General features: G+C 40.9%; 1 protein-coding gene across 4 annotated transcripts in view; it reads left to right on the forward strand.

Moving 5' to 3' along the window:
* EVL (Enah/Vasp-like) overlaps window positions 1–25,011 on the forward strand; it is a 183,783-nt gene that overhangs the window by 51,013 nt on the left and 107,759 nt on the right. Inside the window, exon 1 of one of the 4 annotated variants that reach the window (XM_042449591.1) lies at window positions 11,556–11,707. The exons of the other annotated variants lie outside the window; for them this stretch is intronic. Coding sequence (XP_042305525.1) covers window positions 11,703–11,707 — 5 coding nt within the window. The 5' untranslated portion in view covers window positions 11,556–11,702. Of the gene's footprint in view, window positions 1–11,555; window positions 11,708–25,011 lie in introns of those variants that run through there. 4 annotated transcript variants of the gene reach the window in all.

A 25,011-nucleotide genomic window follows, 5' to 3' on the forward strand; every position in this document is an offset into this window, starting at 1 on the left:
CCTTTTTATAGCAATGCAGGCTTAAGCAGGTACAAGTGAACTGCTTCTTCTTATCCAGTTCAATCTGTTCACAGTGTGTGGTCTTGCTCTGTCCTCTATGCATCTTGAAGGCAGGCTGGCTCATGTCTTGTATCAAAATTGTCTCCAGTCTGCCTTGTTCATAGACTTGAGACTGGCTGTATGGAAATGTTTATTTAAATATATGTTATAAAACATCTCAGGCACTTGGGGCCTCAAATCCTTTCATGCTTTAAATTAAATATGTTAGCCATTTTGGAAGAGGTTGAATGCATTTCCATATAATGCTGTCCCTCTGACTTGGCATTTGCTCTGCTTCAGCTAATCTGTAGATGTGGTGTGAGTTGACACTAGTGGAAACAGCATTCCAAAGAGTCCACTGTATGTATGAGTTGGCAGATTGTGGCTCTCCATATGGTCTATAAATTGTTTCGTTGTCGTTCAGCGTGGGGTTCATTATCCAAACCACAGTTTATTGAGAGAGAATTTCGGGGCATCCACTGAGTTAAAGTGTTATAATAACATTGTGTCATCTAATGCAGTACAGTCTCAGACTTCTCAGCTTCTTAATTCATAGATTTAGAGGACGACTGATCTTGAACTAGAAGCCTCTGGATTTTGCTCTGCTACAGTTTGAAAATATGGATTGTTTGAAGCCATATGCAAAGTCTGTCCCAGAAGTTCCTTACTTGCAAGCTCTTACCTAATAGAGCTGGAATTACTGCATTGAACTCTTGTGCTAACCCATTGAGACATTTAAAGCCAGCAGCCAGGTTAGAATTTACCCTGTTTTTACTACAGAATCATAGAATCATAGAGCTAGAAGAGACCTCAAGGGCCATTCAGTCCAACCCCCTGCCATACAGGAATACACAGTCAAAGCATCTAGCCTCTGTTTAGAAACCTACAAAGAACGAGACTCCACCACCTTCTGAGGGAGTGTGTTCCACTGTCAAACATCTCCTACTGTCAGGAAGTTCCTCCTAATGTTGAGGTGGAATCTCTTTTCCTGCAGCTTGCATCCATTGTTCCGGGTCCTGTTCTCTGGAGCAGCAGAAAACAAGCTTGTTCCCTCCTCAATATGACATCCCTTCAAATATTTAAACAGGGCTATCATATCACCTCTTAACCTTCTCTTCTGGCTAAACACACCCAGCTCCCTAAGTCATTCCTCATAGGACATGGTTTCCAGACCTTTCATCATTTTCTTGGTGGCTGCTTCCACACTTTGCAACTCCCGCTGGAAACCAGAATGCCCCCTCCTTGCTCTCCTTCCAACAGCAGGAAAAAACCCTATTTATTCTGATAGGCTTTTAAAACATAAAGTTTTTAAAGAACAGGATAAGAGGCACTATATTAAACTGCACTATTTTAAATAGCTTTTCATCTTTTTAATTGCATTTTATTCTATTAAGAGTAGATTTGAATTGCTATAATACTGTGGAGAGTAATTCAGTTTTAAATATCACTTTTTTTTTTAGTTTCTCTTACCTTTTTTAAATTGCAAATCACTTTGGCCATGTCCTCACCCTGGCTTTCCATTGGGGCTTCCAGATCTGCAGAGAAGATAAGCTGTCCATACAACTGTCACCCACAGTGGGCCGATACTGACATACTGTCCACACACTCTCTCAGGTCAGACATTTGCCTGGGCCAGGGCACCTCATCTTGATCACTTTTGCAGTATTCTTTCAGAGCCCCTGCCTGAGTTTTGTACTTTTTCATACTGTGATGTTTATATTTATTCATAAAAGCTAGATTGTTAGGTATGTTATCTGTAACAAATAAGGAACATCCAATAGTGTAGTGTATATTGTTTAGAGAAGCATTCCCAGAGGCGAGCCCCTCTCTGACCCAGGAAGCCTCCTTTTAACCATCCATTAAGAAGCCACGCCCTTCCTCCAGTCCAGGGGTAGGCAACCTTTTTGAGCCGGGGGCCGGGTTGCTGTCCCTCAGACAACTGGGGGGGGGGGCGGAGGCAAAAAGTAAACAAGTAAATAATTTTTTAAAAAATTAAATAAATAAACAAATGTAGGATAAAATTTTCAAATGGAGGACACTTTTTTTTTTAAAAAATGTTAATATAAATGCATGTTTCTGAGGCTTCTATAGACAATTGCCCCTTCGCGCGAGAGGTCAAAGGCCCCGGCGGCAATCAGCAGCAGGACCGGGCTGGGGCCGGTCCCAAGGCCTCGCCGGGCCGAATTCGGCCCACGGGCCGTAGGTTGTGTACCCCTGCTCCAGTCCATCTGCCTTGGTCCACCACCACTCCCTTCTCCTTTTGTGTCGTGTCTTCTTAGATTGTAAGCCTGAGGGCAGGGAACCGTCTAACTAAAAGATTGTATGTACAGCGCTGTGTAAATTTACAGCGCTATATAAATAAAGATTAATAATAATAATAATATCCATATACAGTGGTACCCCGGGTTACGAATGTAATCCGTTCCGCGGTTCCATTCGTAACCCGAAATCTTTCGCTAGCCGAAAAAGCCATAGGCGCTAGCGCTAAAAGCCGCGATTTCGTGTGAAAAGGCGCCGAAAAGCACCAAAAAATTTTTCGTAAGCCGAAAAAAAAACGTAACCCGAAACAGTTTTTTCCTATGGGATTTTTTCGTATCCCGGAAATTTCGTAACGCGGTGATTTCGTATCCCGGGGTACCACTGTACTCCTCTGAGTAAGTCAAATTTTCTATTAGATTAGCTGTTACACCCTTAAAAGTGTTTCCTACAAAAGAAGAGAAATGAAAAAGGAATAAAGTCCAATATAAAATACCCAGTAGAGAGAAATGGGATGCAACAAGTAAAGCAAAAAATGAAAATAAATACATGACTTATATAGTCAGAAAACTAGGGGGGGGGAATCATTAAAATATAATATTACAACTAAGCCAGAGTCAGTTAACTATTGCCAAATGATCTGAGGCTTCTGCAAGTAAACTGTCCACATGTCACTCCTGTTGGGTATTTTCAAATTGTGTTCTGAATCTGTATCCAGTGCTACCTCCAACATGTATTATTAAGCAATCTATACCCTCAGAATACTACAATTGCTGTTTGTTGTACCAGATGTGTGTTATTGTCAGTTGCCTTTGAATAGACTTTGATGTAGACCTATTTGTTTGTCATGGTCGCCCTATGAATGTGACAATTCCAAGCCCCTCTCTCCTCAGTCACTCTGCTCATGTCCTGCAAGCTCAGGGCTGTGGTTTCGTTTATTGAGTCTATCCATCTGGTGGGCAATCTACTTCTCTTTCTACTGCCCTTCACCTTATTGTCTTTTCTTGTGAGTCCTGCTTTCTCATGATGTGTCCAAAGTACGAATACCTCAATTTAGTCATTTAGGCCCCAGGGAGAGTTCAGGCTTGATCTGTTCTAAGACCTATTTGTTTGTCTTTTTGGCTGTCCATGGGATCTTCAGCACTCTTCTCCAGTACCACATCTCAAATGAATTGATTTTCTTTCTATCAGTTTTCTTCGCTGTCCAGCTCTCATTTCTGCACATGGTGATGGAAAATAAAATGGCTTGGACAATCCTAAATTTGGTCTTCAATTTTATATTTTTACACTTCAGTGTCTTGTTTAGTTCTTTCATAGCTGCCTTTCCTAATCCTAGTCTTCTTCTGATTTCTTTACTGCATTCCCCATCCTGATCAATGTTTGAGCCAAGGTATAGGGAATACTTAATCAAATGTGTACTGGTAACCAAAACAAAAGAGTTGGACATTCATTAGAGTTATTGGCAAACTAAATTACAGATGTCTGAAAGCATACTCTGGTTTTTCCCTAAATCAGGGATTCTCAGCCTTTGATCTTCCAGATGTTTTGGATTTCAGCTCTCACAATCCCTCCTTACGGGCCATGCTATTTGAGGCTTCTGGGAGATGAAAACCAAAACATTTGGAGGACCAAAAGTTGGGAACCACTGATCTAGGTGGTTGCATTTTCAATTGGTCATCTCTGCAGCCCCTTTCCAGCAAAGGCAATGAATGTACAAAAAACACAGAGGCATAGTCTAGTCAAAGTCAAATGCTTTTAAAGTACCATTGATGCCAGTTCAGTACACACACAACTTTTGCACAAAAAAAAAATCAATGATACTTAAAAATCAATGATCCTTAACTTTTGTTGGAAATGTATCCATGGTTTCTAGAATCTAAGTATGAGCCTACTGTTATGAAAGAATTGTGGCTCATCTCTGATACCAGAGTTCAAAGACAAAACTTTAAAGGGGGAAGTGAGATCAATTTTGTCACCCTCATGACCTCTGAGCAAAAAGTAAATTCAAGTAACAGATAATATTCCTTAGAAGATGCAATCCAATTTCTTTCATAAAACTGTCTTTGGCTGAAAAGGCAGATGAGAGTTTATGAAATGTTTGAGGAAGAGTATTTAGAACCTAGTCCTTTAGAATATAATAAAACCGGTATGAATACTTTATGAAACAATCAGTTTTTAAGTTTGAAAAGGGTTAGAATATATCTGTTTCTTATCTTTCCTATATCTGTGACATTAAAAGTAACAATTCTGATGTCTCTTTCTTTCATAGGGTCAAAGAGGTAAATATATTAACTTCAATTATGTTTCAGTACTTGATTTTTTAAAATCCTCATTCAGAGGAGCTGGTATTCCTTTGTGGGTGTTGGATTACTGATGATATCTTGGCTTCATTACCCTGTAGATGATGCTAACATGATATCAATCACTTATTTTAATACTCTTAAATATTACTTCCTCTCTTCCCTTCAGGTTTCAGGGGACAGACAGTATGCCAGCTCACAACAATGAAACTCGGTTTACCTTTAGGGGCAGCATTTTCTTTTCAAGTGTGATTACCTGGGTAGTTTGGGACAGATGACAATGACATGATAGAACCTCTTGTTTAAATTTTTTTGAGGAAAGTGTGCCTAGTTAGGGGAGGAGGAAAAATGAAGTGTGGATGACAAAAAGGCAATAAAATGATTCTTTGAAGCCGCCTTCTTGTTTCTTCAAGTTCAGTATTGTTTGTAACTGCTTTTACCCCTCCTGCAGAGATGCAAATTAGAATTTTACCTCCTTATGAATTTTTTTAAGCCCCTGAGCATTACAGTAAATTTAAACTTTACTTAAAATAAATTATGACCTCTGTATTTGTGGCACTGATACCTTTGGTTTCACTTACCCATGTCAAAAAAAAAAGTGTTCTCTCTGGGCATTTTCTAGGTCCTCCAGCTTGATTGTGTGGTATGCTTCCAGTGGAAGTCCTCCAGTGCAACTCTGTGTTTAACTTCTGTCAGAAGTCATTCATTTTAATGGACTTTGCAGTTTGTTTTTTCATGTTTCCATGATAAGTCTGGGAAAATATCCTGTGTGTGAGAGAGAGATAAAATAGTCAGGCCCACAATTAATCAAAGCCTTGCACAAGTAATCAAAAACATTGTGAACCTTCTAGAGACCACTTGAAGGCTTCTTCCAAACTATATACATGGATGACTACTTCTTTTGCCAGCCTCCACCTTTTTATGATTTCCATTTTGGTGGCCAGAACTATATATCTTTACTATGCTGGGCATAGCCGGTGAGCCAGTCCCATCTCCTTTCCAATTTTTACTCTGTTTTGCTGTTCACATGGGCTCAGTAAGGAATTCTGCTGATTACTTCCTCTGAACAGTGTGAAGTTGAAGGCTTTCATGGCCGGCATCCATAGTTTTTTGTGGGGGTTTTGGACTATGAGGCCGTGTTCTAGAAGAGTTTATTCTTGACGTTTCACCAGCAGCTGTGGCTGGCATCTTCAGAGAATGCTGACATAGAAGAGAGTGGGGTATATATATTGTTGGTTGAGAGGAAGCGGTTTACATATTAATCTGTGTATTGTCCTGTTGTTGAATGGCAATGCCTCAGGGTCTCTAATTAATGATCCATTGTCTGCTAGGAAACCTCCTCTGAACAAATCTTGCCAAGAAAACCTTATGATAAGGTTGCTGTAGGGTTTAACCCAGATCTCTTTGCATTGTCATTCACACTGCCAATGATATGAATCATTTTTAAAAACTCAGGAAAAAACCCAGTATCGATTATCCCAGATTAAGTGGGGGGGATGTTGGTAGCCTCCCCCTCCCAAACTGGTTTGGGTGCATTTGGGATATGTGTGAACAACAGGGATTCAACCCAAGTTCATCCCATATTATTTTCACTGTGTGACTAAGCTCTTAGTTACCTCATCCAGGGAAAAGGATGTTTACCATTCCACATCACTGTGGCAAGACCGCATATTGAGATTTATCAACAAGCTGTAGTACTGAGGTTCTGCCAGTTTGCTTCAGAATAAGCCCTACTGAAATTGTTTGGACTCTTTTCAGAGTAACCTGACTGGAGCACAATATTTGTGGACTGGAAACTGAGTTTATGCAGATGCTTATTTATGGAAAATTTATGGAAATTTATTATCTGATCACATGAATCCCAGTTAAACCCATCTAAGAGTAATAACATTTAACAGTGGTGTCACTTGGATTGGTGTCACCCAGTTCTGCAAGTCATGGTGTCATTCCCCCATTGATCTCCTCCCATACAGAACTCTTAGTAATGTTTTTTTACTCGTGTTACTCATAAATCATAATTCCCATATATCACTGAATGTATTGATAATAGTTGTGACATAAATACAGTAACTAGCAAAAATTAGAAGTATACCTTTAAATTACAGTATCATATGCACAGCCTAAATGTATTTACATGGACATTGTTTCATGTGGTTAAAATGTAAATTTGGTAAGATGTGATGTTTTTTAAATTTCAATTATTTTTAAAACCCGAGGCCTCTCCTTTCTCCTCCCACTGAGCTTCATCCCATTCACACCATCTCTTCAGTGTTTTAAAGGGACACAGGTGAATGCCACAGCCCATTTCTGCCAAAAGGCAGATGTTTGTGGAACAGTGGTGTTACTCCCCTTTAGGTTGTCACCTGGTGCAGCCTGAACCCTTGTACCCTCTTAGTAACACCCTTGACATTCAAATGATTTCAGTACTTGAAATCTTTTTGACAGGTTGCTACTTTTCTTCCTTTCCTTTCTTTTTCCCAAGGATCTTTTGGGGTCACTTGGAAGTCATCTCTGAAATTGCCCATGGTTCTGTAATGCAATTTTATTGTCAAAAGAAAGGCAGGTATATTGGTATCAGTGTACTAAAATGTTACTTTGGAATTTTAACAACTGAATGCCTGGTTTGGTGTTTTTTTTTTTCCCTTGCAAAGATCTCTGATTTTGATCAGAGTGAAATGCCTGATCAGATTGAAATACTTAGCTGTTAATTGTAAAGTAATGAGCTTGTATTGGTAACAGGAGAACTGCACAAGAATATAACCTAAATACAGTTGCCCCTCCTTTTTCGTGGGGATCTGTTCCGGACCACCAACACCACCACCACCACCCCGTGAAAATGAAAAAAACGTATACTGTATATTGAAGCCAACTCCCTCAGTTCATGGATAATTGAGGGGTGCAGATCCCAAGTCCGCGAGGGAGGAAGGAGGACTGTATAACTTATGTTTCTTTACAATTTTATTGCCTCTGCTTTAAAAAAATAAAAGTATTTTAGAAAATATGATTTTTTTAAAAAAGTAGGGCTCATAATCTGCCCCATACACTCAGGTCCTCTGGGGTCAGTCAGGACTAGGTTGGCAACTTTCAACCAGAGCACTTTTTCTTCAGCTGCCCCAGACTATGGGACCACCTCCCAGAAAAGATTCAACAGGTAAATATGCTATCTGAATTTAAAGCACCGTTGGAGACCAGTATCTTCTAGCAGGCCTACCAGATGATTTTTAAATTATAAATTTTAAATGTGGATTGTTTTAATATATGTGTGTTTCATTCTTTTAAGTAGATTTGTGTTTTTAACTGATGTTGGTGATTTGTTGGTTTGTGGTTCCCTGCCTCAACCTATGGAGAGAGACAGATCTGAAAATAATAACAATAACAGTAACAATAATAATAATGTTACAAATGTAGAGGTCAGAGATGATGCAAAAGCATGAATGTTTTGGGGCAAGGTTTCCATATTATGCACCTCATCAGCTTTTGTTGACAGAGTCAACAGGGCGGGATAATGGAAGTTATAGTCCAACAGCATCTGAGAGGTTGCACAATTCCTACCCGTGCCCTAAAGCATGAGGCAAGGCTCACAGTTACAAGAGAAAACTGTAACTAGAATTTAGATTTTAAAGTCTCTTAATAGTGAATGGCTTTTGGGGTTTAGTACTGTGTGAACCTTAGATGTTCCATTTCCTTACAGCAGCTGCACAAAAGTCTTTCAGACTCTTCCTGTTGTTATATTCGAGGACTGCAGGGTAGGGGATGGCAAAAATGTTGCTTTTAGAACTAGGCTAAAGAGAAGTGAGATGTGAAATGACCTGGCTTTATAAATGTGCTAAAGGTTTTTTTCTGTCTCACTGAGCCTAGTCTTTTGGGGTGGAGGGGACTTTCCCAGGTCACAGGAAACAGCCCTGGCTTTATAACTGACACTTACAAAGAACAGGTATGGAAGCCAAGTGGTTTCTTTTCACTTTGAAAAATATTAAAATAGTTTTGCTGTACTATCCCAAAAAAATTAAAAATGAAAGATAAAGAAACTTGCCCAGAAAACCCTAAGATAAGTTACCTGTCGAGATGACTTGAAGACACGCAGCAACAACAAATAATAAGGGAAATAGGTACCAAAGCTTCAGCGGGAACTGAAACAGAAACTAGGGCAATTGAGATGCAAGTCTAAAAACATGTGTGCACATGTTCATGCTCATAAGTTTCTCTTATAATAGAACTTTTGAGGTACAAGGCACCCAGGAGTGGTTTACTGTTGCCTTCTTCACTGCAGCACTAATAAGAGTTAGCTGAAGTTCTGCTGCCCAATTCTGCTATTTTGCACATTTAGTAAAACGGTTTTGTGCAACATATAGCCTTCTCTGTCAGAGAGCCCTAGGTTTTTCTCCCTGTCTGTCTGTCTGTCTATTTCTTTCTCACACACAACAACACATACACAATACACTACAATACCCAGGATTCCCTAGCATTGAGCCAGGGCAGTTAAAGTGATCTCAAACTGGATTATTTCTGCAGTGTATTTTGGACCTTAGTCTATAAAAGCTTATGCTGCCAACTTCTTTTTCTCATTATTACCTTGGTCTAAACATGCTACAAGATTTTAAGCAGATTGAATCTGGGGCCTTCTGTATGCAAAACATGAGTAGTGCTGCTAAGCCCTTAGCGTTCAGTTAAAGTATTCAAGCTGGAGAATTTCATAACTTTCAGGAAGAGGTAGTGAGAGTGGTTTGAGTGTTGGACTAGGATCCTGAAGACCAGGGGGCAAATCCCCACTTAACCATAGAAACCTACCGGGTGACTTTGGGCAAGTCACCTTCTCTCAGCTTCAGAGGAGGGCAAGGGCAATCCCCCTCTGAACAAATCTTGCAAAAAACCCAAAAACCTTCATGATAGGTTTTCCTTAGGGTTGCCATAAGTCAGAAACAACTTAAACACACATGACAACAGTCTTGAGGATTTGGGAGTAATTCTAATTCTCAGGGTAACGGGCATCTTACCATGATAGATAAGCCACAGAGTATTTTATACCCTGTATTTTCATTTCCTTTTTTTTAAAGACCCTTTGTTGGTGTTGTAATTCATTGCCGTTGTTGCTGCTTTGTGCCTTCAGATAGTGTCGGACTTATGGCAACCCTAAGGCAAACCTGTTATGGGGGTTTTCTTGACAAGTTTCTTCAGAGGGGGGTTGCCATTTCCATCCTCTGAGGCTGAGAGAGAGTGACTTGCCCAAGATCACCCAGTGGGTTCCCATGGCTCAGTGGGGTACAAACATGTTATTAAGATTGCTTCCAACACTTATACATGGTTTACAGGAGACCCATGGCATGGAGGAGGTGCCTATGCCCTCCTAGGATGCTATTTTGGGACCCATATCTTTGTCAAGATAAATGAATCGTAACACAGGGCTTGTTTTTGCACATCATATCAATCATTTTTAAAATCTTTGTCACACAGGGCGAACATATTGACATTGTTCATGCTGGACAGAACACAGAAGAGATTTTTAAAAAGCTGTTCAGTATCTGCAACCAAAGATTTGTCTAGGCGATTTCTTATCTGTGTGATGATTTCAGATGTTGTTTGATTCAGGGTGTGTACCTCTTCCTCTTGTTTTCTTTCTGTTCTTGCTGAACTCAAGAATTTGCCCTTGTGATATTGTAACCGAGGGTGAGGACAGCTATAAAAGGAATATGAATTCCTACTTCACTTGAATATCAGTGATAATGTACAGTGGACCCTTGTTATACGCTGAGGTTTGGTTCCAAGATCCCCTGTATATAACAAAATCTGTGGATGCTCAAGTCCCATTAAATATAATGACATAGCAAAATGGTGTCCCTTATAAAAAATTGAAAAAAATCAAGGTTTGATATTTGAAATTTATACTTTTTTGGAACATTTTCAAACTTTGGATGCTTGAATCCATGTATAAAAAATCTGTGTATAAGAAGGGCCGACCGTAGTTTTAAAGTCTTTTAAAGCTAATTCAGTCAGTCTGTGGCCTTGTCATACTACATAATTACACCACTACAATTCCACTTGAATTGCCATTGTTGTATCCTATGGAATCCTGGGATTTGTAGTTTGGCGAGGAAATAAAGGCGCTCTCTGGCAGAGAATTATAAATGCCCTCCCTTAATTGCAAATCTCAGAATTCCGTATCATGGAACCATGGCATTTAAAAGGGGATTACTGTATATCATGGAATTAACTTTTATCTTTACTTTGTTTTGATTTATTGTAAATGTCTTGAATCCTGTGGTAGGAGAAAAGAAGGACCATTAATTCATTCATTAACCATAGTGCTATAGTGCTGAGACCCAGAGTGGTGTAGTGGTTTGAGCATTGGACTAAGACTCAGGAGAGCAGGGTTCAAATCCCAGCTTGGCCATGGAAACCCATTGGGTGACCTTGGAAAAGTCATATAGTCATGTTTAAATATTATGCAAAATAAAAAGAATCACATCAATTTGAATAACATGTATAGATTTAGATTCAAATTTTGCTATATGCAGTCTCTTGTTTGTATTTGACATAGAGAGAGAGAGAGCTGGCAATTATGTTTGAGATGAAGACATTATCTGCACTGCACAGTTACAACAGTTTGCTCCCACTTTGTTACAATTTCATCCCAAAGAAGGTTGGGATTTGTAGTTTGGTGAGGTACTTAGAATTCTCTGTTTAATAGCTCTAGTGCCTTCACCGCACTGTCTGTGTGGTATACTTACAGTTCTTGGGAAATTTGTTTGTATTCTCAGTTCTGCCAATAAGAGTGGTCTAGTTTGTGCATATTGGATTTGGATTATTCATATCTTTTCTCCACTAGCCTTTCTGCTGAACAATGGAGTTTGTTTAGGGGAAAAAATCAAACCAAAAACGCAGAGTAGTTTCCTGCACATACGCTCTCTATTTTGGTAAAGCTTCCTTTTCCTGTTTGGTTACAAGAGTCTGTGTAAACTTTCAAGTTGAACTGCTTGGCTTACTTCATGTTCTGCTTTATAACGTGGTGAACATACAAAGACTGCATGCTTTAGTGTTATAGTGGTACCGGGCAGGCTGTTAATACTGTGTGTTTCCACAAATATACACCAAGTAATTTCTGCGATAGCAATGAGGTGAGTACTTGTACTTGGACAGCATGTACAAATTGTATATTACTAAGAATGCATGAGACAGATCCACTGTAGAATAATAGCCCTGCTTTATAAAAAGTACGAGTTTATGTCTGAAAATAATGAGTGCAAAGCTGAGTTCAGTCAATATGCTGTGATGGAGTGTGTATGTCTTTCTCTGTATGTATGTGTGTGTGAGAGAGAGAGGGAGAAAAACATACATCTAGTCCAGGGATAAAGTAGATTTATTAGGCCAGATACAACTTTATGTAATTTTGTTTTCTTTCGCGTCATCACTATTTATTTAATGATTCTCAGTGAAATTCATTAGAAAAAACATCTCATCTCTCAATCTCATTCACAAAATGATGTGATATGAATTGCATTCTTCTTAAGTATACAGACTGAGTCTCCCTTATCCTAAATGTCTAGGACCAGAGGTGTTGAGGATTTCAGATTTATTTATTTATTTGCATTTTGAAATATCTGTATTTGCATATGTGTACAGAATTAGATATCTTGGAGATGGGACCCAAGTCTAAACACAAAATTCATTTATGTTTTCTGTATACTGTGTGCACATAGCCTGAAGGTTATTTTATACAATATTTTAAATAATTTTATGCATGAAACAAAATTTTACACACTGAACAATTAGAAAGCAAAGGCGGTGTCACTATCTCAGAAACCGATGAAAAAAATACATTTTTGGAGTTTGGGGGATTTTGGCATTCCAGATAAGGGAGACTCAACCTGTATGCTGTTATCTATAGTTTCACTGTACACCTTTTGACAAGTGCTAGTGTTGGGTTGGAGTTGTAGTCCCCCCCCCCCCAAAGTTGTTAAATGATGTTTCTAGTTGAACAGGTCTGCAGTTTTTAATGGAAACAATGAAGACTGAGGAAACTTGCTGGTCTAGTTAATCAACTATGTTTACAGACTTAAGAAGAAGCCTGTTCAGTGGCTAGCACTAAACAATGTGAAAGTTGATAAATGATAAATGATATGAAGGATACATGTACATTATTTAAAGCAATGCTTTTAAGAGGGCTTCAAATTAATTAACATCAGATCAGTGATAATGAATCCATATTGTTTAACTAAAATATATTTTTGTTATATACTGGACTGCATAATTAAGCAGTTTAAACTAAAACAGCAGATTTCATGTTTTAAACCAATTTCTGTAAATGATGCAAAGCTGCTATATGACAGTAGCAACCAGCACCTGCTTCTATCAGCCATCAACCTTCCCTCTGGCAATAGCAAGTTAAGCACCTGCCACCTTCCAAGGACAAGTGAAGTTACCATTCCTTGTCCCTCTGCTGGGAGATTCCACTCACTGCTGCAGTGAGATTTTATGTTACGTGGGAACCTCCCATGCTCACACTCTGAGCAGTCAGATCATGACTTGAATAATTTGCCCTTAAGAACATTCAGATCTTGGAAGCAACTACTTACACTAAGGCTCCTGCCACATTTCAGAATTAATGTGGCTTGACACTGTTTTGACTGTCATGGCTCCATCTTATGGAATCCTAGGATTTGTAGTTTCTTGTGGCACCAGAGCTCCCTGACAGAGAAGACAAAAAATATCTCACAAAGCTACAAATCCCAGAATCCTATAGCATTGAGCTGTGGCAGTTAATGCGATGTCAAACTGTATTCAGTCTACTGTGTAGATGGAGCTCAAGTTGCATTACAGTTATACTGTTATGCAGTTCTACTGTTGTTGTTAAGTCAACTTTGACTTATGGTTACCCTATGAATGAGAGACACACAATCCTCAACAGACCTGCTCAGGTCCAGCAGACTCAGAGCCATGGCTTCTTTGATTGAGTTTGCCCACCTGCAATGAGGTCTTCCTCTCAGTTTAGTCATCTTGGCTTCCAGGAAGACTTCAGCTCTCTTCCAACACCATATTTCAAATGAAAATGTACTCTTTTTGCAGTGTAACTGTAATTGATTTAACTACTTGTATGGTTGCAGGGTATACATTGCCGCAGTAGGCTATGTTTTGTACCACGGCCAGTGGGGTGGCTTCTAGCATTGTGATGTTTTAAAAATAAATAATTAAGAAAGTAACTATTTTAATTACTTTTGAATAATGAGAGTAAAAACAGTTATTTTCTTCAAATTGCAACTATGACAAATTAACCGCTTTGGTAGAAAGATTGAACATGTAACTGTAACAAATTCATTTTTAGTTATGACCAAGACCAATGTGATATGGGAGAAGTCGATAAAGATGTCATTTCATATTAGAGATACATGGCCAAATTCTGCCCCAATTAGATATATTGTTTTAGTGAATTTGAGACACAGTACCTGGTGATGCTTTATCTATAGTGAAAATGGCTGCAATGAGTCTGATGTTTGAAGAATCACCCCTTGTTAATGTCACCCTCGTGCCACATGCATAAATCTTTTTTGCTGCTTATATTTCCGCAAGTCATTATTAGAAGTTATAGAATCATAGAGTTGGAAGAGACCAAAGGGCCATCCAGTCCAGTCCCTTATCATGCAGGAATATACAATCAATGGACTCATAATAGGTGGCCATCCAGCCTCTGCTTAAAGACCTCCAAGGAAGGAGACTCCACCACTCTCCTAGGCAGCATATTCCATTGTCAAACAGCTCTTAATATCAAAAAGTTCTTCCTAATGTTGAGATGGAATCGCTTTTCCTGTAGTTTGAATCCATTGCTCTGGGTCCTAGTCACTGGAGCAAAAGAAAGCCAGCTTGCTCCTTCCTCAATATGACATCCCTTTAAATATTTAAACACAGCTATCATATCACCTCTCTTCTCCAGTGCTGAACATACCTAACTCCCTAAGTTGCTCCTCATAGGGCATGGTTTCCAGACCTTTCACCATTTTGGTGAGCTGTATTTTGAAGGAAATACCTTAGCAATACCTGTTTTTGCTTTCAAAGTGTGGTCCTGCACTCCAACTGGGATTCTTTCAGTTCTCATACAATTCAGAATATTAACAATTGCTTTGCTACCACAAGATAGCAAACTGGAGGCCATATTCCCAAGTGGTGAACTGAAATTCAGGGGTGGCTGTCTGTCCTTCATGAAAGATGATGATTAAATAGATAGGAGAATGGAGGAAGCTTTTGATGCTTCTGCCAAGGTTTCTGAATATAGGTGATGGATTTATGTGTCTTTTGAGCCAGAAATGGTTACAGATCCGAAATACAATGTAACACAGACACTCCTTTGTTATTTTAATTTTGCTTATTTACAGCCCAGCTGAGAGCTTAAGCCTTCGAGTGATAGCTTGAAAAATTTACTTTTCAGGACTATAGCTTTCTGAAACCACAAAGTAATTTTTCCAAACTTTTTGGGGCAACAATGCTTTTTTACTTTTTTTGTTGTTGTTACTTTGAACTACAGCTCCCAGAATCCCTTTAGCTTTGCTTTTGCCCATCTCACACACCTTCTTGCTGCCACAGAAAAATGATTCATTTGTAGTTTGATCTTTGCCAAACCAGTGCCATCCCGAATCTCTTTGATTATTCCAACACATTCACATGTCTGACTGAAAGGTCAGTATTGCAGAGCTGATGTACCACTCCTGGTAGTGGAATCATGAGAGTTGACATGTAAATGGAGATAGAGAAGTGAGAGGGGAGAGGTTTGCAATCCATAGTCACCATGAGCTTTGTGCAATCCCTCCTTAATTAAATGGGATGTAACATAACTAAATCTCTAGGTTCCCATTCATTTCTAGTTTATATCATGTGGAATCCATTGATTTCTGAGACTGCTGCCACACTGTATTAGTGCAATTTGACACTGCTTTAACTGTCATGAAATCCTGGGATTTGTAGCTCATTGTGATACCAGAGCTGTCTAACAGAAAAGGCTAAATATCTCACAAAAGTACAAAACCCAGAATTCCATAGCATCAAGCCACGACAGTTAAAGCAGTGTCAAAACTGTGTTAATTTTGCAGTGTACTTGCTGCCTGAGGGTTGGAACGCATGTGAACATTAAGACTGAAGCCCTTTGCAATTGTCTGTGGTTTTGGGTTTGTTTGTTTTTAAAGCCATTTAGTCTTGCAGTGGCGGGCCAGTCTCATTGCCCTTTCAGTTGTTACAAATTTTGTTTTATATGATTCCTGGTTGTTAATGGGGTTGTCCTAACTCTGAACTAATCAAAATTTCTCTGAAGATGCCAGCCACAGATACTAGAGAAACGTCAGGAACAAGCTCTTCTAGAACATGGCCACATAGCCTGAAAAACCTACAAAAAACTAATCAAAATAAGTTGGCAAGATGTGGTTGCAGCTTGAAATGCTCATGAGAGCAGCAGTGCCTTGGTCTATCCAATGTCAGTTATGGCTAGGAGTGTCATTTTAAGAGCCTTGAGACCAGCTACGCTCTTCTCTATTTATTTATTTTTCTTGGAGAAAGAACATGGGTGTATGCTCCAGTGACATCCCAGTGTGATTGCTGTACTGTGCTACGTGTTGCCCTTGGAAATAGTTTGGAAAGTTCATTGTGGTGACTTGTGTGTAGTTGAAACTGTAGAGATCATGTGGCACTTAGCTTTCAGAACCGCTCTGGTTGCATGTCTGTTTTCAACATTCTGTTTTTGATCTTTCATGCTTAACAGCAGACTCTTTTAAATTTCACCTCAGAGCTTTCATAAAGTAGAATTCAAAGACATAGCCATGTTGGTCTGCAAAACCAGTGGGCAAAGAGATCTTGTAGCACCTTTGAGACTAATGGCAAGAAAGAAGCTGGCAGCATGAGCTTTTGTCGACTTGAGTCTGCTTCCTCAGATGCATGAGGTGGATGGGTCTGGGGACACACCTATATAAGCAGGCTCTGTGTGAAAATAACAATAGAAATGCAAAATGTGTGATTGTGGAGATAAGGTGACAAGTTCAGTTTTAATGATGGATGTTGGTGGATAAGTCAAGAGTAAGGATGTTGCCAAGGTGAGTAGATAACCATATGAATGATGGTAAAATTCACGTATATAGCCATGCTAGTCTGTAGAATCAGTAAGTAGTGAGATCTTGTAGCACCTTTGAGGTTAACTGAAAGAAAGAAGTTGGCAGCTGAGTAGATTTAAGAATGCATCTGAGGAAGTAGATTTAAGTCTACGAAAGCTCATGCTTTCTTTCAGTTAGTCTTAAAGGTGCTATATGAAAGGTGTTGAATGCATTGGAATGTAGGTTAACGAAAGTTAAGATTAATGAAGCATACTCCTAGGTAGTCGGTGGTTATAAGACTAGAGCCTAAATGGCCTATTTTAAAGATGGAAGGGTGTACATTTCTTTACAATTTTCCCAAAAGTATTTCAGTAGTTGACCACCAATTGTGTTAAGTAGTCTGTCTGTCTGTTTTGGGAATTTTTTCTGTTGCCAAAGACTCTCCCCTTGAAAACCTGATAGGCACTAAGATTGCTATCATTTCTGATACCAGGTAAAAACAGGGCTGTTTCCTAAAGCTTTGGGACAGGAAAGACCATCGATATAAAGGACCATTTTAAATTCTAAATAACTTGAACATTGCCTTGTTACTTTAGAAACATAAATTGTACCATGCATAACTCTGCAAAAAGGGAAGGTTGGTTTTCTGTGTCCACTTTGCTTGGGTAAGAGCTTAAACTTTTAAAGTGTGGCCCATTTCTGTGGATCACTGAGAGGCTCACAGGGGTTCTTTACACTGGTCTTTAACAGGGGAAGCCCACAGTCTTATTGTAGTGCCTCCTTAAGACTTCTCAGTATGGACACTGAGGGACCTGCTGCAGTCACCTGCAACACTTGTGGGATGGTTGTCTTCTTGCCTACAGTTGTGGGGAAATTCACCTGCACCAAGTGCAAGTTGGTAGCCCTCTTAGAAGAGAAAGTACAGCAGCTGGAGGCCCAGGTATCAACATCATAGGGAGTAAGAGGTTTTCCTGACCAGAATGGACCAGATGATCCTGGAAAGGAAACACACAGAGGAAGTTGCTGGGGAGGAGGAGGTCACTTCACATACAACAGAAGTAGATGGTTGGAGGAATGTCACACACAGAAGTAGGGAAACCGGGGATCGTTCTGTGAGCTTGCAGCTACATAATTGATTTGAATCTCTCTCTGTTATCAGAGATGATGAGGAAGAGCAGCATGGATAGACTTCAGAGACAGAGCAGGGGACCATGAGAGTACTGCCACGTGGAACAGCCTCTGCTAAGCCTCGGAGAAGGTGTGTGGTTGTGGTGGGGGACTCCTTGCTGAGGGGTATCAAAGCAGTAGTTTGTGGGCCTGACAAGATATTGCCTCCCTGGGGCAAGGATTAAGGATGTGACAGAGAGGTTGACAAGACTGGTCAAGCCTACTGACCAATACTCTTTCCTTTTGGTCCTTGTGGTAAGCAATGACACTGCAAGGCACAGCCTTCAGAATATCATAAGGGATTATGAAGCTCTGGGGAGGAAGCTGAAAGAGATGGATGGGCAGGTTATCATCTCATCTCTTCTCCCAGTTGAAGGGCATGATCCAGGAAGGGAGAAGAAAATTGCAGAGGTGGATAACTGACTCCGCAGATGGTGCCGCCAGGGACGATTTGGAATTTTAGATCATGGGCTGCGGTTCCATGAAGGGGGACTGCTGGCAAGGGATGGTTGCATCTCAGGCCAGTTGACAGAAATGTTTTTACCAACAGTCTCAAGAATTTGATCAGGAGGGCTTTAAACTGAATTATGTGGGAGAGGGAGTCAGCACATGAGTGGGGTCTTTAAGAGCTTTGGGCTGGAGAAAATAGTCAAACTGTCATAGAGAGAATAAGACAAACAGTGCAAAGACCCAAAAGTGGGAGGCAAAAAAACTTGCACAGGCAACAAGTAAAGAGGACCCATGGTCTGTGATGTCTCTACACTAATGCACAGAGCATGGTAAATAAGCAAGATGAACTTGAACTCCTAGCACAACAAAGCAAATATGATATAATAGGCCTCACTTAACTTGGTGGGATGAGTCTCATGATTGGAATGTAGAAATAAAGGGATATAACCGTTTTTAGAGAAACAGGCCAAATAGGAAGGAGGAGGAATAGTCTTATATGTCAGGGACATTTACACCAGTGAAGAGATCCAGGACATCAATCATGGAAGCCAGGTGAACAGCATCTGGATAAAAATTAAAGGGGAGGGAAACAACAAGGATGTTATGGTGGGAGTCTACTACAGAACCCCAAGTCAGATGGAGGAATTGGATGATGCCTTTCTAAAACAATATTGTGTTGATATATTAAAGGTATAATTTATTAATGAAATGATTACAAATTGAATCTATTTTTTTTAAAAAACTTAGTTACAAATGGAGCTACAGAGTCCTGAACTATAAGGAATATCTGATCTATAAGGAACCTAATCTGTAAGGCAAAAACTGAACTATAAGGAGCACCTGATCTGTAATGAACTTTTTTGCTTTGCCAATTTATGAAGAGCAGAAAACTCATTAAAAAAAAAACAGAATAAATCATCAAGATTAAGTAAAACAAATTATTTTCTCCACACCTGAATTTTTTCATTTTTTCGCCCCAAACCATCACATCTCTAGTTTCTGTCCTTCTAACTTTCATACAGTGGGTCCTTGTTATACGCGGGGGATCCGTTCCGGACCCCCCCGCGTATACCAAAATCCGCGTATGCTCAAGTCCCATTTGTCCCAGTGGTGGTGCGCGTGCACGCGTGCCACCATTGGGACAAAAGTTCCTTCTCCCTCCCCTCCCTCGCTTCCCTCCTCCCTTCCTTCCCTGCCTCTCTCCCTTCCCTTCCCCTTACTTACCTTCTCGACGCAGCAGCTTGGCCTCCGCCGCCGCCGCTGCTGCGGGGGAAGCCGGGCGGCGGCGGCGGAGGCCAAGCCTAGGCTTACTCGCCACCGCCGAGAAAGGGCGCGATGGCGGTGCTGGAGGCCTCTTGGCCCCCAACGACACCACCACCGGGCCTTTCCTGCGGTGGCGGCGAGGAAGCAGGGCTGCCGCGCCAGAGGCCTTCAAGGCCTCCCACGCCGGCATCCGGCCTCCTCCAGGCCTCCGCCGCTGCGGAAGGGCCGGATACCAGTGCTGGAGGCCAAGAGGGCCCCAGGACCGACACTTGCCCCTTCTGCGGTGGCGCGGAGGCCAGGTGCTGGCGCTGCTGCCCTCCGTGCCTCTTCTTCCCAAAAAAAAGGCGCGGAGGGCAGCAGCGCCAGAGGCCTTCAAGGCCTCCAGCGCCAGCACCCGGCTTCCCCCGCCGCGGAAGGGCTGGGTAGAGGTGTTGGAGGCCAAGAGGCCCTAGCACTGATACCTGGCCCTTCCGTGGCCGCGGAGGCCTGGAGGAGGCTGGATGCCAGCGCAAGAGGCCTTGAAGGCCTCCAGCGTGGCAGCCCTGCTTCCTCGCCGCCACCGCAGGAAAGGCCCGGTGGCAGTGCTGTTGAGGGCCAAGAGGCCTCAAGCACTGCCATCGCGCCCTTTCTCGGCAGTGGTGAGTAAGCCGAGGCTTGACCGCTGCCGCCACCGCCGCTACCACCCGGCTTCCCCCACAGCGGCAGCGGCGGAGGCCAAGCCGCTGCGCCAAGAAGGTAAGTAAGGGGAAGGGAAGGGAGGGAGGCAGGGAGGGAAGGGAGGTGGGAAGCGAGGGAAGAGAAGGAAATTGTCCCGAATGGCGGCGCGAGTGCACGAATAGGGACAACAGTATAAGGTAGCTATGGTCTCTATATCCTATCTGTGAAAGTATTTGACTGCTTAACATGGTGAAAACAGGATAACACAATGTGATACATAGAGAGATCTTGTAGCACCTTTGAGACTAACTGAATTAAAGAAGTTGGCAGCATGAGCTTTCATAGACTTCAGTCTACTTGCTCAGATGCATTTGTAAGCTGCCACCTTCTTTATTTCAGTTTGTCTCAAAGGTGCTACAAGATCTCTACATACTGATTCTATAGACAAACACGGCTGTATCTTTGAATTCTAACAATATGAAATGATCCCCTTAGAATCAAACAATAGTGTCTCAAAGATAGTTTTCTGAGAATATAATTGAGGCTTTCTAGGGGTTGGGGGAAAAATAAATAAAGGAAGAGAGACTGATAGTTTATAAAATATTTTCCGTTATTGATCTGTGATGACTCTCATTTCCTCTCTGTCCTCCAATTCCTGCATTGATACTAAGTCAAGGGCATTTGGGCAGATCCAGAATGGTAGCCAAGCTGGAGATGTGAAGACCTGGATTTAAAAAAATAGAAACATTTTGAGAGGGAAAAACAGTTTTTTCCTTCATCTTTTTTTCCCCTTTGAAGCCTCACACCCCCCCCCCCCCGAAGCCTTCCTTTATTTCCCCCAAACCTCTAAAACTTTTGTAAGAGGAGGATTTTTATATAAGACTATGTACAGAATCAAATCAGATCCATGGTCTTGTTTTCTCAGTTCTTTTTACAGGAATGAATGCTTTATGTCTGCATAAACTAGAGGAGACAAAATATTTTTTTCTATTTTTTTCCCTGTTTACTAATTTTGATGATTACTTCTATTTTATTTTTGTTTATTTTTGCTTCTAAGAAACTGGCAAAACCAAAGAGTTACTCACAGTACAGGTATTCCTTAGAATTCGGGGAAGCAGAAACTGGGGAGCATCCAACAAAATCTGCAGAAGAAACTGGAGATGGGTTTCAAAATGCTCAGAAGATGGTTGTTTTTATAATTCAGGACCATGCAGCTCTATATGTAACAAAAATGAAAATTTTAAAAAGTAAATTCAGTGTGTAATAATTTTGCTTTAATAAATTGTACTTTAATGTACCAAGCATTGTACTTTTATGCCAAACCAAATACAGTTGGGTCTCTCTTATCTACTAATTATTTATCCACTGATTCACATACCGACATCTAGACAATATTTTAAAAATATATCAAGTCCAAAAATGATTTTGCCATTTTATATTTTATACTTGGCATTTTACTATGCCATTGTATTTAATGTGGATTTGAAGATTCTTGGATTTTAGTATCCATGGGGGGTCCTGGAACCAAACCCCAGCAGATACCAAGGGCAAATATTTTATTTTCTTGAAGTAAAAAAATCCTTTCAGTCTGTAAAGAGTACTGATGTTGCATTATTAATTTTTCTGAAAATATATGGTCTCCCTCCACCAAAAAAATCACAATATCTTCAAATTTCTCTAAGCCAGGCAGACATGGAAACCCAATGGGTGACCTTGGGTAAGTCATGCTCTCTGAGTCTCAGAGGAAGGAAACAGCAAATTTTGGTAAGAAAACCCTGTGATAGCTTTGCCTTAGGCTCACTGTTAAATTGGAAATTAACTGAGGACATACAATAGCACATATAGGCCCGATTTAAATGGGCCTTTGCGCCCCCCCCCGTTACATGCTAGGGGTTGGCCGAGGACGCAGTGTCCATACAGGCCTCACTCCTACCACGTGACAGGGGCGTCAAAATGGCAGCGCCCTGTACACACAGGTGCTGCCATTTTGACGTAACGGCCATGTCGCATCCAAACGGCGCGGCGCGGCCGTTACATCTTGTCACCACTGAAGGGCATTTGTGGTGCCCTTTCTGTAGTGCTGAAAGGAGCTCTGTTTTGGAGCTCCTTCCGCTGCATGTATCGCTGGCGGCCTTTAAACAGCTGTGCCAGTGATACAAAGAGAAAGGGGCCAAGCGCCCCCTTTCTCCCTTTCCCTGCCGCTGTCAGGGTGTCCTTGGGGCATGAAGCCCCAAGGATACCCCTTTTCAGGCAAAACACCGCTTCCCCGAGGCCTGGAAAAGCGGCAGATCAGGGTCTTTGGGGCTGCTGCTGAGGCCCGATCCGTCGGGGAAAAGGGCGGGTGCAGGCCGCCCCAAAGTGGCGGTCTGTATCCTGCCATAGTTACTAGTTTGTAATGTGTGTCTGTCCACTTTATGCATGGCCCCTTGGGGGGAAGCAACTTATATTGCTTGTGGTCTCATACTGTTGTCTCACTAATACATTATACAGTAATTAGCATTGCAGGCCAACCACATATCCTGTACAGTGACATTTCTCATGCATTTTTTTAAAGCAACCAGTGCTAAATAAGATTTATAGTAGCCCTAGCTAGACATACCTGGTATTATTTAAAATGATATGCTGATTTCCATAGGCTTAGAAGAATTTTAAACATGTGCAAACTGCACTGTTATCTTGTCCACATGCAATGCATGAACAAAAGAAACTCTTGTTAGCCAGTCTGTGGCATCTGCACCAAACAGTGTGGAAAGAGCTCATATTGTCAAGGCTTGTGTTACCTTCAGGATTTCCTGGTTGTTTTATGAGGCTTTTACAAGCAAGGTGATGTGGTTCAGTTGCCACTTTCAGACTTGAATTAATAAGGCCATCATCTTTCATGTCAGTTGCTGCTTCTGTACTCATATGAATGCATTTTTACTGTTGTAACCCGCCTGGATTCCTAGTGATTGGGTGGGCTATAAATAAATCATCATCATCATCATCATCATCATCATCATTATTATTATTATTATTATTATTATTAGTGTGCATCATGAAATCCTCTGGGGAGGGCTTTGTTTTGATTCCACCACCCTCACAGACACATTTGGGCAGGACATCTCAGAGGGGGCCTAAGGTGGCTGCACATTCCTGTCCTTGTGCTGGCAGGAAAAAATTATTCAGATATTTTGCAATTAACTGGTTGTTGCAGAGTATCTACTATATTTTATTCTCATTGTTATGTTTTAAACGTACTTAAACATTTTAAACTGCATTTTTTATACTTTTCATTATAATTTTTTTGGTGTGTTTCTAAAAAATCTATGATGTGGGTTACTTTAGGTTTCATATTTGAAGAAGAGCAGGGAATGAATGAATGAATGAAAGTATGGGTCATTGAAGAGGATTCAAATGACACATTGATCCAGTTTCATCAGTAACAATACAGCTGCTTGCACAGCCTCCATAGTGCTGCACATGAACACTGTAGTGCCATATGTGCAGATATTTCTTTTAACTTTAAAGTGCCACCATCAGAGGTTAGCTGTAATCCTCAGAGTAGCCTGGAAGAAGTACCTTTTCCCAGAAATAATGTACTGTTTTGAGCTGTCCTTGTTTTAATACAAAACATTTGGTTCCATCTTCGTCTTGAATGGATTAAGGAGACATATTGACTTTACAAAAGAGATATCTCCAAGCCTCTCCCCACCCCAACCTCAATCGCTCTGCTCAAGCCCTGCATGCTCAAGGGCTGTGGTCTCCTGGATTGAGTCTATCCATCTAGTATGTGGTCTTCCTCTCTTTCTACCACTTTCCACCTTTCCTAGCATTATTCTATTTTGTCATGAGTCCTGCCTTCTTGAGGTCAAAGTATGACAGACCCAATTTAGTCGAAGCTCGACTCAGGCTTGCATCCTTCTGAGGTCGCTAAAATGAGTACCCAGACTGTTGGGGGCAAATTAGCTTACTTGCTAATTAGCTTACTTGCTGTTCACCGCTATGATCTTTGGAATAGCGGTATATAAATAAAACAAATTATTATTACCATTTTGGTCGCTCTCCTTTGGACACACTCCAGTTTCTCGACATCCTTTTAAAATTGTGGTGACCAGAACTGGACACAGTATTTCAGGTGGGGCCTGACCAGAGCAGAATATAGTGGCACTATTACTTCCCTTGATCTAGACACTATACTTTTATTGATGCAGATTAAAATCACATTGGCCTTTTTAGCTGCTGCATCGCACTCATGTTCAGTTTGTGGTCTATTTGGACTCCCAGATCCCTTTCACACGTAGTTTCATTCAGCCTGGTGTCACCCATCCTATATCTGTGCGTTTCATTTTTCCGCCCTAAGTGCAGTACCTTACATTTCTCTGTGTTGAAGTTCATTTTGTTAGCTTTGGCCCAGCTTTCTAATCTATTAAGATCATTCTGAAGTTTGATCCTGTCCTCAGGGGTATTAGCTACTCCTCCTAATTTGGTGTCATCTGCAAATTTGATAAGTATAACCCCAATTCTGTCATCCAGGTCATTGATAAAGATGTTGAATAGCACTGGGCCCAGGACAGAGCCCTGTGGGACCCCACTGGTCACTTCTCTCCAGGATGAAAAGGAGCCATTGTTGAGCACCCTTTGAGTTCGGCCGGTCAACCAATTACAGATCCATTTAACAGTTACTTTGTCTAGCCCACATTTTACGAGCTTGTTTGCAAGAATGTCATGGGAAACTTTGTCAAAGGCCTTACTGAAATCAAGATATACTATATCCACAGCATTCCCTTCATCTACCAAGCTGGTAATTTTATTAAAAAAAAAAGATAATAGATTTGTCTGGC

The sequence above is a fragment of the Sceloporus undulatus genome, chromosome 1 (assembly GCF_019175285.1).
Source record: "Sceloporus undulatus isolate JIND9_A2432 ecotype Alabama chromosome 1, SceUnd_v1.1, whole genome shotgun sequence".
NCBI classification, from domain to species: Eukaryota; Metazoa; Chordata; class Lepidosauria; order Squamata; family Phrynosomatidae; genus Sceloporus; species Sceloporus undulatus.